This window comes from Panulirus ornatus, chromosome 38, assembly GCF_036320965.1.
Source record: "Panulirus ornatus isolate Po-2019 chromosome 38, ASM3632096v1, whole genome shotgun sequence".
In the NCBI taxonomy this organism is placed as follows: domain Eukaryota; kingdom Metazoa; phylum Arthropoda; class Malacostraca; order Decapoda; family Palinuridae; genus Panulirus; species Panulirus ornatus.
Genome location: NC_092261.1, coordinates 7,602,223 through 7,618,792, shown reverse-complemented (window position 1 = coordinate 7,618,792; position 16,570 = coordinate 7,602,223). Strand labels below are relative to the sequence as shown.

Sequence of the window (16,570 nt, the reverse complement as noted above, 5' to 3'; positions counted from 1 at the left end):
ACCGCTAGCTAGCCGCTGGGTAGACTCGTTTCGTAGACCGCTAGCTAGCCGATAGCTCGACCCCAGAATATATATATTTTTTATAACCTCCTCTTTCAGTTGTTTCATGTAAATATCGTTTACGTAGTACGATTATTTCATATTGTAATGATAAGCATGGTGCAATGCTTATTGGCACCATAGAACTTCCTTTCAGAAGTAAAGACGATACAAAACTGGCTATATATATATATATATATATATATATATATATATATATATATATATATATATATATATATATATATATATATATATCCATACTATTCGCCATTTCCCGCGTTAGCGAGGTAGCGTTAAGAACAGAGGACTGAGCCTTTGAGAGAATATCTTCACCTGGTCCCCTTCTCTGTTCCTTCTTTTGGAAAAAAAAAAAAATCCCTGTCTCCTGTATTCATGCACAAAGAGCTTGAAAATTGAAGGGTGTGTGGATGAAAGTGGGGGGTCCCTGGAGCTTGCCCTCAGATATCTTTTGACAGTTCCATGTAAAAAATCTCCATTTTAGGCAGAGCTTGTTTGGTATAGATAGCCACAGACAGCAACAAATTCAGTAAATGACAGTATCATCATTCTTTAACGTTCAATTTCAGCTTTTAAGGTAATCAATTCACAAAGAATGAATTGTAATGGAATACAGTATTTCATTATTAAAAAAACATTCTTGTGAATAATCCATCATCTCATTCTACAGACCTTTTCATTGCAGATCTACAGTAAATACACAGATGGTAAATAGGTAGATCTTGAGAGGAATACAAGTATACCCATGGAAATATTATCTTACACTTCTCTGCAAGAGAAACAAATTTTGTTACTGCCAGTAAACCAGCATGGTCCTCTCCAAAAAAAATACAAACCATTACATAGAGGATTAGGTGACCTCGTACTACTTAAATGGCAGGGAGTAGCTTTTCTCTCTGTTGGTCATAGCCAACATCTAATTGAGGGTATCAAGACACATTTGTTTTGGTGTTAGGTATACTTTCTCTTTTACCTAAGGGCTTTCCAGCTTTGTTGCCCATGAAGGGACAGAAGAAATAGAGATCTTACACAAATATATTAGTGTTGTGAAGAGTAGGGTCTTTTCCCCAAAAAAACAGGGGCAGGGGATTAGAACATGTTTATGAAAATGTCTATTAGAGGGAGAAACAGTTAGAAGAGATGAAAACAAGGGCAATAATTCATTATGCAAGACTTATTGTAGTCTTTCCATTGTGAACACACCATAGGAAATGATGCTTGTACCACAGTACAGAATCTGATAAGCTCTTTTTGCAATGTCCAGTTGATGGTTCCAGGCACATATCTATGATTTGCTCCAGCGAGGCAGAGACCAATTAATAATTTTCCAAGATTATGAAAAGCTCAGAACAAGAGTGGTATGTAAGAATACATTGTATCTTAAGAGAACTTAGTAGTTTTTGTGTTAAAACAATTTCAGCAAAGAATATTAGTGAAATTTTCATGAAAATTACAGCAGTTGTCCTTAAGTAAGTTTACTATGAGACTAGCAACTAATCTTGGGCAAAAATATATCTATGGTATCTGACAACATAAATTAGCAGATAGCAAAAATCAAGGAAGTTTTGTTTCATGAAACTGATATGGTTTGGTATGCAGAAAGCATTTCATCATAAACTTACATCACTGATTTGGGAAGTTTGTGAAAGTTGAATATACATAGATATACATTCATTTTTCTTGTTGAGAAGTGAAAAGTTTGAGCAATTACTGTAATATACATTATTCATCATTATTATTAAGTTTATTCTATATTGCACAGCTCAAGAGGAGGTGGGGGGGCAATACCCCTGATGAACCACACCCTTGGATGGGGTTTTGTTTAATGTATTCACTACAGTAGGTGGGAAATCATTATTGACATGGCTGTAAGCAGGTAACTATAATGTACCCATTTTCAACCAAGCCAATCAAAGTTTCCCAACTGCTAACGTAAGTACAATAGATACAGAGAACCATTGCAGTGCATGTGAAATGAAGAAAATATTATACCTGACAGTTTATTCGGAAAGCATTCTTAACCCTAACGTTAGTTTTTAAGATTATCATGGTGGCAGTTCTAGCCACCAAACAGATGAGTATGTGTAAGACTGCCGTACTCTAAACTGCTTCAGATTTGTTTCTTCTTCTTTGCAGGTTGAAAATGACGTGGAAGAAATCTTACAATTTTTTCTTTTACAAATTTACTGGAAACCCTAGAGTTTCTTAATCAAATGGCATTATTCCTCATGTTAGTACCAAACATTTGAATGACATATTTTGCCTTATGAAGTATAGAAAGTTCCTATCTCTGTCAGCTACTGGAACATTTCATCTTCTCATTTGATGTCCATATATTTTCTTTGTTTTGTGCATAATGAATTGTAAGCAGGGGCAGGTACCTATTTGACTGCTGAGACTTGAGCCCTGGAACCCAGGGACAACAAGGGGCCAGTAAATGCTGTCTGGGACAAACATAAATTGCTGCAAGTAGCCTTGATGAGGTTTAACTTGATTATCCTCAACAAGCTTTCTCTGAGGAAATTTACTGCAGCATTTGATTCAAGGAAGAAGCTCGTAACATTTTTCTTCTACCTGTAGTACTGAACTCTCTAAGCGTCGCATGTTAATCCAAGAAACTTTTTTTTTTTTTTTTTTTTTTTTTTTTTATACTTTGTCGCTGTCTCCCGCGTTTGCGAGGTAGCGCAAGGAAACAGATGAAAGAAATGGCCCAACCCCCCCCCATACACATGTACATACACACGTCCACACACGCAAATATACACACCTACACAGCTTTCCATGGTTTACCCCGGACGTTTCACATGCCTTGATTCAATCCACTGACAGCATGTCAACCCCTGTATACCACATCGCTCCACTTCACTCTATTCCTTGCCCTCCTTTCACCCTCCTGCATGTTCAGGCCCCGATCACACAAAATCCTTTTCACTCCATCTTTCCACCTCCAATTTGGTCTCCCTCTTCTCCTCGTTCCCTCCACCTCCGACACATATATCCTCTTGGTCAATCTTTCCTCACTCATTCTCTCCATGTGCCCAAACCATTTCAAAACACCCTCTTCTGCTCTCTCAACCACGCTCTTTTTATTTCCACACATCTCTCTTACCCTTACGTTACTTACTCGATCAAACCACCTCACACCACACATTGTCCTCAAACATCTCATTTCCAGCACATCCATCCTCCTGCGCACAACTCTATCCATAGCCCACGCCTCGCAACCATACAACATTGTTGGAACTACTATTCCTTCAAACATACCCATTTTTGCTTTCCGGGATAATGTTCTCGACTTCCACACATTTTTCAAGGCTCCCAAAATTTTCGCCCCCTCCCCCACCCTATGATCCACTTCCACTTCCATGGTTCCATCCGCTTTATCGTGTGTAAATTTGCTAACACATGTATCTATGCTTAATTATAAGCATATCACCAATGAGTATACATTTTCTGCACTAAAGTTTATAAAAACACTGCTACAAATATACTTCCACTAAATCTTAAGGAGATTAATCATTGCTAAATGAAAAACTTATACAATAAAAGTTTGAAGAAAAACACAGGCATACTGTAAATTGGTTTTTAATTTTTCCTTTGGAATTAACAAAAAATTATATTACACTTGCTATAATTGTGGGTTGATATTTCATGTTAAAAAACGAAATCAATTTAATATTATCAATTAAAATGAAGGTGGTGATAATATAAACAAAACCTTTTACTGAATGTGAAAAACTCACTTTGTGTGACAGGTATAGTTGAACACAAAACCTCAGAGACTTAAGCTTACTGTGTATTACTTAGATTAATATTTAAATTAAAATAAACTCTTATGGAAATAGATACAATGCAAAGATGAAAGAGAGGTAGTAAAAGATAGGAGGAGACATGAACAAAATTGAAAACAAATAGCAAAAGTTAAAAATGAAGGAAACCAACACATCAAAAATGTTAATCTTCATATGTTAATTACTCAGAAAGAATGCAAACAACTGATCATGACTTCAAAAAGGGTAAGATTACAGTTGAGAGAAACAATGAAGGAAAATGAGCTTAAAGTGAAGAAAAAAAAAATCATAAAAAGATAAATATCTGTGCTATACTCTTAAATAACAATAAGGGGTGGGAAGGAGTTACCAAAGGACACCTCTGGTGGATTATCAAAGTGGGAAGAAGGATACACAAAGGTGGCTGGAACTTCAACCCTGGATGAGTGAGTAGTACAGGATATACATGGGGATATATAAAGAGATATACACAAAGTCAGAAGCACAGGTTTTCATGCTTTGTGGGTACCAGGTTTTGGAGGTTCTCATAAATATACAGCTAAATGCATGCACTCTTGTGTCCAATTCTTTCTCTGTACACTGGTACTGACAAAGGTATGTGTGAGTTTAACTTGTATCTACATGCATGGTGACAATACACCGCTGAGCAAGGGAGCAGTGTGGAATGTTACCAACCTACAACACGGATGGGCTTAGGTGAAAGTACTGGGATGGGAGCTTTCTTTTTCATCTTATTCTTAGTAAATTACAAGACTTCTAGCATTAATGGAAAATGGCACATTCCCTCTACACTAATGCTAAAGGCCATTACTATTTTCACATGTAATGGAGATGTGTACAAAGTTTGGTGGTAGATTTAATATTAAAAGCTCCATCGAACCTTGGTTAGATGAAGAATGAATACGCCAACACTGCACATAACTTACACATGGCTATTTTTGTAAAAGACAAGGGTCAATGACAACAGCTGGGTATTTGTTCAACAAATGAGACTAGGAATAACACTGGCCTATTTACATCTCACAATTCTATATTTCATGGCATCAATAAAGATGATAAAAACTTTATGTAACAAGGAAAAGTGGCCTTCCATTTATGACCAATACATCACCTCAGGTTTTGGGAGTTTTTAATCTTTATGGGGTTGAATGGGTCAGATCTGGCAGGATTATCAATTTCATAAGTACTGGCCTTTTACACAGGCTGGCATGTGGATAGTGGCATCAAATAATGCAGAAAAATCACAGATGGAAGTACAGGGTTCATTTTCAGTTTAACTTTGCATCCACACATTACTGGAGCCAGACTTAAACCCAGAATGAATTCAATCATATCTGAAAATACTACAAACAGCTGTTGAATAATTAAGAAATTCTTTCTAGTTTTTTAGCTATATACAATTAAACCAGATTTCAGTTAAAATATCTACAATCAAATCTGGAAATAAAGCAAACTGCAGCTGAACGCCTGAAAGATGCTGCATTATCAAATACCACCTGGAGCACTCGGACTCAGGCACCAGTGATGATCTACTGAATATCAGAGTCCATCTTCCCACTTGTTTCTGCCAACTACCTCCAAACTTCTACAAGAAGTTCATACATCAACTTCCACACACACACATACACAAACACACACACACACACACACACACACACACACACACACCAGGAACAAATCCCAGGATCTAGCACAAACCCTACATTCTTGCTTCTATTCTCTTCAAATGTTGCAACACAAAAGGGCAGTTTTATGCATGAAAACAAAATTGTCACACAGCACTAATCTTAAGGACTGGGCTTCGTTACAGTGTCATTTCCTTGGTACTTCAGGTAAGGACTGACATTCTCCTCTTCTGTGACAGCATGCGGTGGTACAGTTAGCGGCACTAGCTGGAGGCACTGTCAAGATCTTTTCCTTTTACAGTTGTGATCTATGTATCAAGATATTTTCTCTACTTGCCCACTGGAGTGTGAGAAGAAGGAGATTTGGGTAGTGATAATGATCAGTGAACAAACTAGAGAAGGACTCTACATGTTCATCATGAGGACGGCCATGGATATCATAAAGTAGAATGTAAATCCAACCTTCTTCAAACCAGCAGAGTCAGCACCATTCTCAGCGGGCACCAGCACCTGTGAAGCAACATATCCAAACTGAGGAATAAAACACTAAAGAACCATTCAATGAATATCCACCATTATATACAATTAAATATTAAATATTACACATTAAGAATGAATGTGAAAATGTTCATCATTGGACAAACAGTTCCATAATTCATATTCATAATACATTAACACTAATGTCAACAACCTATAAATTGTTTTCGACCTTAACTAAAAAGGGTAAATTGTTCCAGGGTTTCTAGTATGGCACAGTGCACATCAAAAACACCCATGTGACCTGCCTAGCAATGGGGCTAGACTCGCTTCCCCTTGGTTATGAGTGCAAAGTGCTTCTGTTATGATGTCATCCATATCTGTTCATAATCATAAACATGTCATGAATACAGCAAAAATGTTTTCATAGTTTTCAAAACTTCAGGCAGTAATCAAAGCATGATAGTTGATCTATAAACGCATGTTTGTAAAGCAGATGCTCGCATCTCTTCTACAGATGTTTCACTATGTTGTTTGCAGTTGTAAATAAGTGCTTATTATGCAATCTATTGAGAGAAATGACACCTACCATACTGATGTCTGCAGGGAATGATTGAAAAGGTATCTATAACCTCATATGAGTTATCTTGGGAAAATAATTTTCAGAACATAATTGACTTAACTCAGGATAAATATTTATGCATGAGCTCAGCCTGAGTATACTTAAGATAATAAGGGTTGGGGTTAAGGGGGTGGGGGAACGTCTTCACTATAAGGAAAAGAGCAAGTATCAGATTAAGGAGGGGAAAGGTAGTAAAAATATCATTAAACAGTCAAACTGTATTCAACAAAAGATAGGCTACTTGAAAGACTGCAAATGTTAATGAAATGAATGGAAAAAGTCAGATCTATTACAGGAGTAACAGTTATGTAAGGAGCCAGTACTCCTCCACAGATTTACTGATATAATCTCTAATATGTTCTTTCAACCCTCCTTTTCTACAAATCTGTTTTATCATACAAGCTTTCTCTGATAATCTAATCCACCTCTAGTATATTCTCCTTCTCTGGAGGCCTAATATATCTCAAGTACATAAAGTTTCTAAGCTACTCTAATCTATTTCTAGTATACTTTCCAACATACAGTTCCCATACATCTTGAGCACTTTTCTTCTAATCTAATGTATCTATCATATATTCTCCTATCTATCTATCTTTCTATAACTCTGATGCCCGTTCCCTCCATGTAATCCCACAAGAAGGTGCCCCCAGAGCTACTTGTTAGTCTTTAGTGCCTCACCCTTTAACAGGCTACTGGCAGAGGCCAACTCTTGCAACTCTCCCTTTCAAGCATTGTAATTTGTCTGTGGTATAATCTCCCTCAATGGTTCCTACCTTTCGGTTGTTGAGAGGCTGAGGTGGGCGGAAGTTATTGACAATGTCCTCACGCTCATAATCCTTCAAAGCACGGAAGGCGTTAAGCTGTAAAACAGAACAGATACAACCATGAGATGTCTTAAGCTACAAAAATATAGATAAGAGAGATTACTGATGAGAAAAATGAATAATACATAATATATATACATAGGGGAGACAGAATACTTCCCATGTATTCCCTGCGTGTCGTAGAAGGCAACTAAAAGGGGGGGGGGGGGAGCGGGGGGCTGGAAATCTTCCCCTCTTGTTTTTTTTTTTTAATTTTCCAAAAGACGGAACAGAGAAGTGGGCCAGGTGAGGATATTCCCTCAGAGGCCCAGTCCTCTGTTCTTAATGCTACCTTGCTAACGCGGGAAATGGCAAATAGTTTGAAAGAAAAAGAAAGGATATATATATATATATATATATATATATATATATATATATTATTTTATTCATTATACTTTGTCGCTGTCTCCCGCGTTTGCGAGGTAGAGCAAGGAAACAGACGAAAGAAATGGCCCAACCCCCCCCCCCCATACACATGTATATACATACGTCCACACACGCAAATATACATACCTACACAGCTTTCCATGGTTTACCCCAGACGCTTCACATGCCTTGCTTCAATCCACTGACAGCACGTCAACCCCGGTATACCACATCGCTCCAATTCACTCTATTCCTTGCCCTCCTTTCACCCTCCTGCATGTTCAGGCCCCGATCACACAAAATCTTTTTCACTCCATCTTTCCACCTCCAATTTGGTCTCCCTCTTCTCCTTGTTCCCTCCACCTCCGACACATATACCCTCTTGGTCAATCTTTCCTCACTCATCCTCTCCATGTGCCCAAACCACTTCAACACCCTCTTCTGCTCTCTCAACCACGCTCTTTTTATTTCCACACATCTCTCTTACCCTTACGTTACTCACTCGATCAAACCACCTCACACCACACATTGTCCTCAAACATCTCATTTCCAGCACATCCATCCTCCTGCGCACAACTCTATCCATAGCCCACGCCTCGCAACCATACAACATTGTTGGAACCACTATTCCTTCAAACATACCCATTTTTGCTTTCCAAGATAATGTTCTCGACTTCCACACATTTTTCAAGGCCCCCAGGATTTTCGCCCCCTCCCCCACCCTATGATCCACTTCCGCTTCCATGGTTCCATCCGCTGCCAGATCCACTCCCAGATATCTAAAACACTTCACTTCCTCCAGTTTTTCTCCATTCAAACTCACCTCCCAATTGACTTGACCCTCAACCCTACTGTACCTAATAACCTTGCTCTTATTCACATTTACTCTTAACTTTCTTCTTTCACACACTTTACCAAACTCAGTCACCAGCTTCTGCAGTTTCTCACATGAATCAGCCACCAGTGCTGTATCATCAGCGAACAACAACTGACTCACTTCCCAAGCTCTCTCATCCACAACAGACTTCATACTTGCCCCTCTTTCTAAAACTCTTGCATTCACCTCCCTAACAACCCCATCCATAAACAAATCAAACAACCATAGAGACATCACACACCCCTGCCGCAAACCTACATTCACTGAGAACCAATCACTTTCCTCTCTTCCTACACGTACACATGCCTACAAGTACACGTATATATATATATATATATATATATATATATATATATATATATATATATATATATATATATATATATATATTTATTTATTTATTTATTATACTTTGTCGCTGTCTCCCACGTTAGCGAGGTAGTGCAAGGAAACTTTTTTTATACATAATTGCAATTTCCCTCGTTAGCGAGGTAGCATTAAGAACAGAGGACTGAGCCCAAGAAGAAATATCCTCACTTGGCCCACTTCTCTGTTCCTTCTTTTGGAAAACGAAAAAAGGAACTCACATTTATCATGGGAGAAAATAAGCTAACATCCATGCTACATCTTAATCATTTTTGATTCCATGTTATAACAACAATCATGTCGTTCTAGAATACATTTGCCATGAATAGGGTAAACTAGACTTGACAAGACACTGTCTCCATGAATAGAGTAAACTAGACTTGACAAGACACTATCTATCTTCCAAATCAATCCTAAAATTTGATGGGAATGAACATTACAGAATTAGCTAAAAAAGAGCGATCAACAGGAATGACAATTTGGATCTTTTTACAAAACCATTTGAACCACATTTGCCCTTGGTATGTTATGAATGCTAAAGAATCTGCAAAATAGAGACATCTGTCAAGTGATTACCCCTCACCCTCCATTGTTGGTTGATGGAAGTTACTTAAAGATATGTTTGTGCTCTACTGGTGATGTTTAGGGCCAAATAAATTTAATTTCCTTCTAAACTTTCAATGTTTTCAAAATCTAATATTAAAGTTATCTTAACAAATGTAATTTTCATGTTTTTCAGACATGTGTCTGTAAAAGCATTATTTGACAACTTCAAAAGAAGTCTGTAAGAACCCACAGAAATGCTTATAAGTATGTAAGTTACATCAGGAACCTTTTCATTTCAAGAATCTAATGCAAGTATAAACATAAATGCAAGCTCCATAACTTACAAAATGGTAATACTGATGAAACCATAGACCTTCACAGAGAAACAAAAAAAATTATTGCAGTGAAAAAAAGTGCAAAAATAATCCTACTTCACTGGGATTATATCAATTCAAATCTGCAAGCTGCATATTAGAGACCATAATTTTCATACCCAATTCTTATCCAACCAGCTGCTGACACAAGTGCATGATATAAAAATAACCTGGACCATACTTTGTCAGTGTAAGCTTCAATTTAGCTTGTTCCTAATTGCTGCAGTAAATCTTTTACAGATGGTCTTCACTGAAATCATATGTAGACAGAGGGAAAAACTGTATACTCATGCAACAAAGTCTCACTCATTCAACAATAAGTCAACCTTTGCTGTTTCACACATACTTGGTTACTATAAATGGCAGCAAGCATGGTTCTTAAGTATCATCAGCAAATAAGAGGTGCGCAGAGTGTCAACAAAATCAACTGTAAATCTCTAATGTACACAATGATGAAAATCATGAAAATACTAATAAGCCATACTTTTAACAAAATATCAGAAAAAGCTATAAAAATCAAAATCACATACTAACTCATACTAAACAACTTAATGTTAAATCAAATCTTTTGAGGATAAGAAAACAACTTTTTTATGCAAACAAATATTTGTTCAGCAGAGGGAAGCTCTTAAGGCACTTCTCACTCCAGACTGGACAACATGGTCGGACAAATACACAGACATGGAACTCCATCCAGAGATACCAGCTTCATTATACTAAATATGTCTACTGAGGATTCTACAAAAGCAAAGACTGTATAAATAAGAACTACAGAGTCACAACCTCTTAAAAGAGTGTGTTTATTTACCTTTCACTTTGAAGTTTTTTGTGTATGTTTCTGTCTGAAGTGTTCTAGGCACTTAATCTATATCATTATGATATACTTCCCATTTTAAGTAGTCTTACTAAAGTAAAGCAAATAAAGTCTCTATTGCTTATAATAAAATAAAGAAGTCAGGCTATTGTCATGTGCAATTACAATAGCTTTACAGATTCTTAGTAATTAAATCAGTTAATCCCAAAACATGAAGCCAATGCAAAAGATGTCCTGTGACTGACCTTATTAGATGGAGCTAGTATCCATTAAGAAGGCTATATATGATTGAATTTTAGTTCAAGAAGATATTATTGAGGCGCCTTGAATCTAGACCACAAAATCAAGAGCTGCACCCTAATCACATATCCAAGAGGTTTACAACAATTAAGGTGACATTTTTACTTGTACTTAAGGCAATGTATTTACATAGGATAGCTCTGTTCATATGTTTACTATTCAGCATAAACAGAAGAGAAACATGAATATTTACTTTTCTCACAGAGGTGACAGCATTTTAACTTCAATCTAAGGTATAATAATAACAAGAGATCACAATGCAGAGTGCATCTGTAAAATGTAATCAAATCTATAAAATCTTGTAACTTTACCACTATTCTGAAAATGAAAGCACTCATGATAATTACCTCTGAAGTACAATTTTCATGACAAAATGTGTATCACGGTATTAGGTGAAAGTTTCTGCATGAGCCATCCACAAGCATAAAGAAAACTGGCATGAGTAATGTACATACAGACTTCATATTTTAGTCTGATATCTTTTAATGAGTTAATGAAGATCTACACACGACACCAACCCATGTTATGTATACGGAAACCTCACATGGATATTCAAGTGTTTCTTTCACTTCTGTGTTCTGACATCAGTGAACTGGTAACACCAAGTATCCTGTGAGCTGATGACAAACTATAGCTTTCTCTGATATGAGCTGACAACACCTGGTATCCTTGAGTGGTGGCAAACCATAGGTTTCTCTGATTTAAGCCAACACCACCAGTTATATCACTGGTGTGAACCGATAGCACAAAAAATTTTCTGCATTTGTCAACTACAGACACCAACATTTCCATTTGTTTGGGCTGGTGACACCATCTCTTTCACAGTTTTTCTGAATGACATACCAATTCCTCCACTGGTAAAAACTGATGTGATATATAATGTATTCCATTGATGTGAGTTAATAACAGAAACCCCTTCACTGGAGTGATTTGATGTGATACATCAAGTATTCCAGTAATGTGAGTTGATAACAGAAACCCCTTCACTGGAGTGATTTGATAGCACACCTGCTCTTCTTCTTAAATGAACTAACAATTGACAATACAATTTCCAGTAATGTGTGGTGACAACAAACCAACAGCTTTTACCATTTATGTGAGCTGTTGACAGGCCAACTTTTTGCTGGTGCCAACAATCAACACACTAGCTCTTCCAGTGGTTCAATGTAATATTAGCTCTCTTTGTAATGACAACTGATGACAAGCTGGCTTTTCCACTTCAGAGATCCTAGCCTAAGCCATCCAGGAGATTTAACACTCCTTGCATGGCTCCTCCTGTATCAACTTTAAGCATTTCAAAATACTAAGATTCCCAGGAGGGGGGGGGGAAGGTTTCCAGCCACCTGCTCCCATCCCCTTAGGTTGCCTTCTACAGCCTTCTTTCTCCTATATCCCAAGGGGAAAAAGAATACTGCCCATGTATTCCCTACATGTCATAAAAGACAATTAACAGGGCAGGAGCAGATGGCTGGAAATCCCTCTCACCTGTATTACTTTCCAAAAGAAAGAACAGAACTAGGAGCTACGTGAGGATTTTTCCCCTCTGAGGCTCTGTCATCTGTTCTTGACATTACCTCACTCAAGCAGGAAATGGAGAGCTTGTATGATAAAAAATATATATATCCCAGGGGTAGAAGAGAAAGAATTCTACCTCCACATTCCCCTCATGTCATAGAAGGTGACTAAGGGGGTCAGGATCAGGGAGCTGGAAACCTCCCTTCTTGTGTCTTAATTTCTAAAAGAAGGAACAACAGGAGCCAAGCAGGGAGTGCTCATCTTCCTTGAATGCTCAGGCTGGGGTCTAACTGTGTGGATGTGATCAAGATGAGAAGAGAGAAGAGATAGGCAGTATGTTGGAGGAAAGAAACCCAGATGTTCTTGGCTCTGAGTGAAACAAAGTTCAAGGGCAGAATGGTTTGGAAATGATATGGGAGTAAAATTAGGGGTTGGTGTGGGAACAAGATCTCAAGTACGAGTAGCTATTCCAGAAGCAGGAGTTATGGGAGTGTCTGATAGAGTGCAAGCAAGTAAATTATAGATTGGTGTGGGTAAAAATGAAAGTGGATGGCAAAAGATGGGTGATCATTAGCATTTATGCACCTGGCCACGAGAGGAAATATCAAGAGGCAAGTGTTTTGGGAGCAGCTTAGTGAGTGCATCAGCAGTTCTGATGTATAAGATTGGGTATTGGGGATGGGTGATTTAAATGTGATGGTGAGCAATGTGGCAGTTGAGGGTATAATTGGGGATGTGGGGTATTCAGTATTATGAATGAAAATGGTAAACAACCTGTGGAGTTATGTGCAGAAAAAATACTGGTGATTGGGACTACCTGGTTTAAAGAGAGTAGGCAAGATGGTCAGCAGGCATTACAGGATTATGTATTAATTAATTGATAGGCAAGTAAAAGAAAGACTTTTGGATGTAAATGTGCTGAGAGGGGCAGCTGGTGAGAGGTCCCTTTCCACATCCAGGCCCCACGGCCTTTCCATGCTTTACCCCAGACCCTTCACATGCCCTGGTTTAATCCATTGACAGCACATCTACCCTGGTATATATCTATTCTTATTTATTATACTTTGTCACTGTCTCCCGCATTAGCTAGGTAGCACAAGGAAACAGATGAAAGAATGGCCCAACCCATCCACATACAAATGTATATACACACATGTCCACACATGCACATATACATACCTATACATTTCAACGTATACATATATATACATACATAGACATATACAGATACACACATGTACATAATTCATACTTGCTGCCTTTATTCATTCCTGTCGCCACCCTGCCACACATGAAATGACAACCCCTTCACTCCTCATGCACGCAAAGTAAGGCTAGGAAAAGACAACAAAGGCCACATTCGTTCACATTCAGTCTCTAGCTGTCATGTATAATGCACCGAAACCACAGCTCCCTTTCCACATCCAGGCCCCACAAAACTTTCCATGGTTTACCCCAGATGCCTCACGTGCTCTGGTTCAATCCATTGACAGCACGTCGACCCAGGTATACCACATCGTTCCAATTCACTCTATTCCTTGCACGCCTTTCACCCTCCTGAATGTTCAGGCCCCGATCACTCAAAATCTTTTTCATTTCATCTTTCCACCTCCAGTTTGGTCTCCCACTTTTCCTTGTTCCCTCCACCTCTGACACATATATCCTCTTTGTCAATCTTTCCTCACTCATTCTTTCCATGTGACCAAACCATTTCAAAACACCCTCGTCTGCTCTCTCAACCACACTCTTTTTATTACCACACATCTCTCTTACCCTTTCATTACTTACTCGATCAAACCACCTCATACTGCATACTGTCCTCAAACATCTCATTTCCAGCACATCCATCCTCCTCCATACAACTCTATCTATAGCCCACACCTTGCAACCATATAACATTGTTGGAACCACTATTCCTTCAAACATACCCATTTTTGCTTCCCAAGATAATGTTCTCGACTTCCACACATTTTTTAACACTCCCAGAACTTTTGCCCCCTCTCCCACCCTATGATTCACTTCCGCTTCCATGGTTCCATCCGCTGCCAAATCCACTCCCAGATATCTAAAACACTTCACTTCCTCCAGTTTTTCTCCATTCAAACTTTTTTTTTTTTTTTTTCATACTATTCGCTATTTCCCGCGATAGCGAGGTAGCATTAAGAACAGAGGACTGGGCCTTTGAGGGAATATCCTCACCTGGACCTCTTCTCTGTTCCTTCTTTTGGAAAATTAAAAAAAAAAAAAAAAAAAACGAGAGGGGAGGATTTCCAGCCCCCCGCTCCCTTCCCTTTTAGTCGCCTTCTACGACACGCAGGGAATACGTGGGAAGTATTCTTTCTCCCCTATCCCCAGGGAAACTTACCACCCAATTATATTCAAACTTGTTCGCTGTTTCCTGCATTGGTGGGTCAGCAACAGAAACAGACAAAGAAAAGCCTCATTCACTCATATCTATTTTCTAACTGTCATGTGTTATGCACTAAAACCACAGTCCCATATCCACAACCAATCCCCACAGACCTCACCTTGGCTCCCCACCAGCTGCGTCATATGCCCTGGTACAGTCCAATGACAGCAAGTCATCCCCTGTATAATACATTAATTGAATTCACTCTGTCCCATGTACACTTTTCACCTTCCTGCAAGGTCCTGCCATGGCCACTCTAAATCCTTTTCATTCCATCCTTCAGTCTCCAATTTGGTCTCCCCCTATTCCTAGTCCCCTCCACTTCTGATACATATATCTCCTTGAAATCTATGTTTTTTAATGTTCAGAATGCAGAATCGTTTAACTAATTTCTTACAAATACAGAGTTTTTGGATCTTAATTCACAGAACTATCTATCACTTGCACAGTGATAGATAGGATACTATCACTGCACAAGTTCCTTGATCATTTCCATTCAAATTGTTACAGTAAGGAGACACAAGTGAAAATATAAATCTATAACAAGGAAGCAAAATGTTCTTCTTGTAAAACAAAGATAATGATACAAATTTCATGTTATCACAATTGAGAATTAAGACCATATAAAAACTCAAAAGAAGACAAAAATAATTCAGGGGCTTATATGTTCACCAGATAAACCCAGTCAAAGAGTAATAACATCAATAATACAAGTCTGTGTTAAACTCTGTAACCTGGACAAATAAGGTTTTGCAAAATGAAATTCACTGAAAAAGGATAAAAGAACAAGTCTAAGAACAGTAAGAGGAACTCAAGAAGGGTTAAACATAGTCAACGTCAGTAAGAGGTCAAAAGAGATATGAAGGAATAACATGATGGTAAGGCCTGATGAAACAGATATCAGCCAGAGTGAGCTGAAGTGGAAGAAGATGAGACATTAAGACTTGGTGCAGGAGACAACCCGGCGTGGGATGAAGCGGTGTCTGGCGTAGATCTTCCTGACTCCACGGGCCTGAAGTGGCCGGTAGTTGTTGATCAGGTATTTCTCCTTGTCCTCATGTAGAGCTCGGAATTCTGCCAACTGAAACATACACTATGTCAGGGGGTTCCATAGCAACACAAGTTCCCTTTTGGATATGATATCCTAGCTTCTCTCAGAAATCAGGAAAATCCCACAATGAATATGATGTATAAAGTTCCCTAGTGAGAGTCTAAGAGTTTTTCAAAGAGACAGATATGACTTGGGCAAATAAAGTAGGAGAAAATGAGAGACAAAATTACTCAGGATTCCATTGGTATTTGCAGACCAGACTCTTATGGGAAGAGAGGGTACACAACGAAAGAAAAACAAATGGAGGGAAAGAATTATAAAGCTTAACTGTCTGAGGGTAGAAATCATAAAGAATCCCTCACCATGACTCACACAGGTTACCTTCTCAGGATACCCCTAAATTTCTCTAATAAGACAACTTAAGTTCCATTGGTAAATGATGTGAAGTTTATTTCAATAATACAAGTGAAACTTCCTGACAAAGACATCAGATGTTTTACAAGAAAATTTTTC

At 38.2% G+C, this 16,570-nt stretch overlaps 1 protein-coding gene across 3 annotated transcripts in view; it reads right to left on the bottom strand.

The window, feature by feature from the left end:
- Window positions 1-3,629: 3,629 nt before the first annotated feature.
- Window positions 3,630-16,570, bottom strand: part of LOC139760865 (putative carbonic anhydrase 3) — a 243,630-nt gene continuing 230,689 nt past the window's right edge. For 2 of the 3 annotated variants that reach the window (XM_071684582.1, XM_071684584.1), the window contains 2 exons: window positions 7,349-7,435; window positions 3,630-5,986 (listed from right to left, as the gene is read on the bottom strand). In XM_071684582.1, the coding sequence (XP_071540683.1) occupies window positions 5,882-5,986; window positions 7,349-7,435 (192 nt within the window). In that variant the 3' untranslated portion in view covers window positions 3,630-5,881. Of the gene's footprint in view, window positions 5,987-7,348; window positions 7,436-9,255; window positions 16,088-16,570 lie in introns of those variants that run through there. The other variant, XM_071684583.1, reaches the window with a different exon arrangement.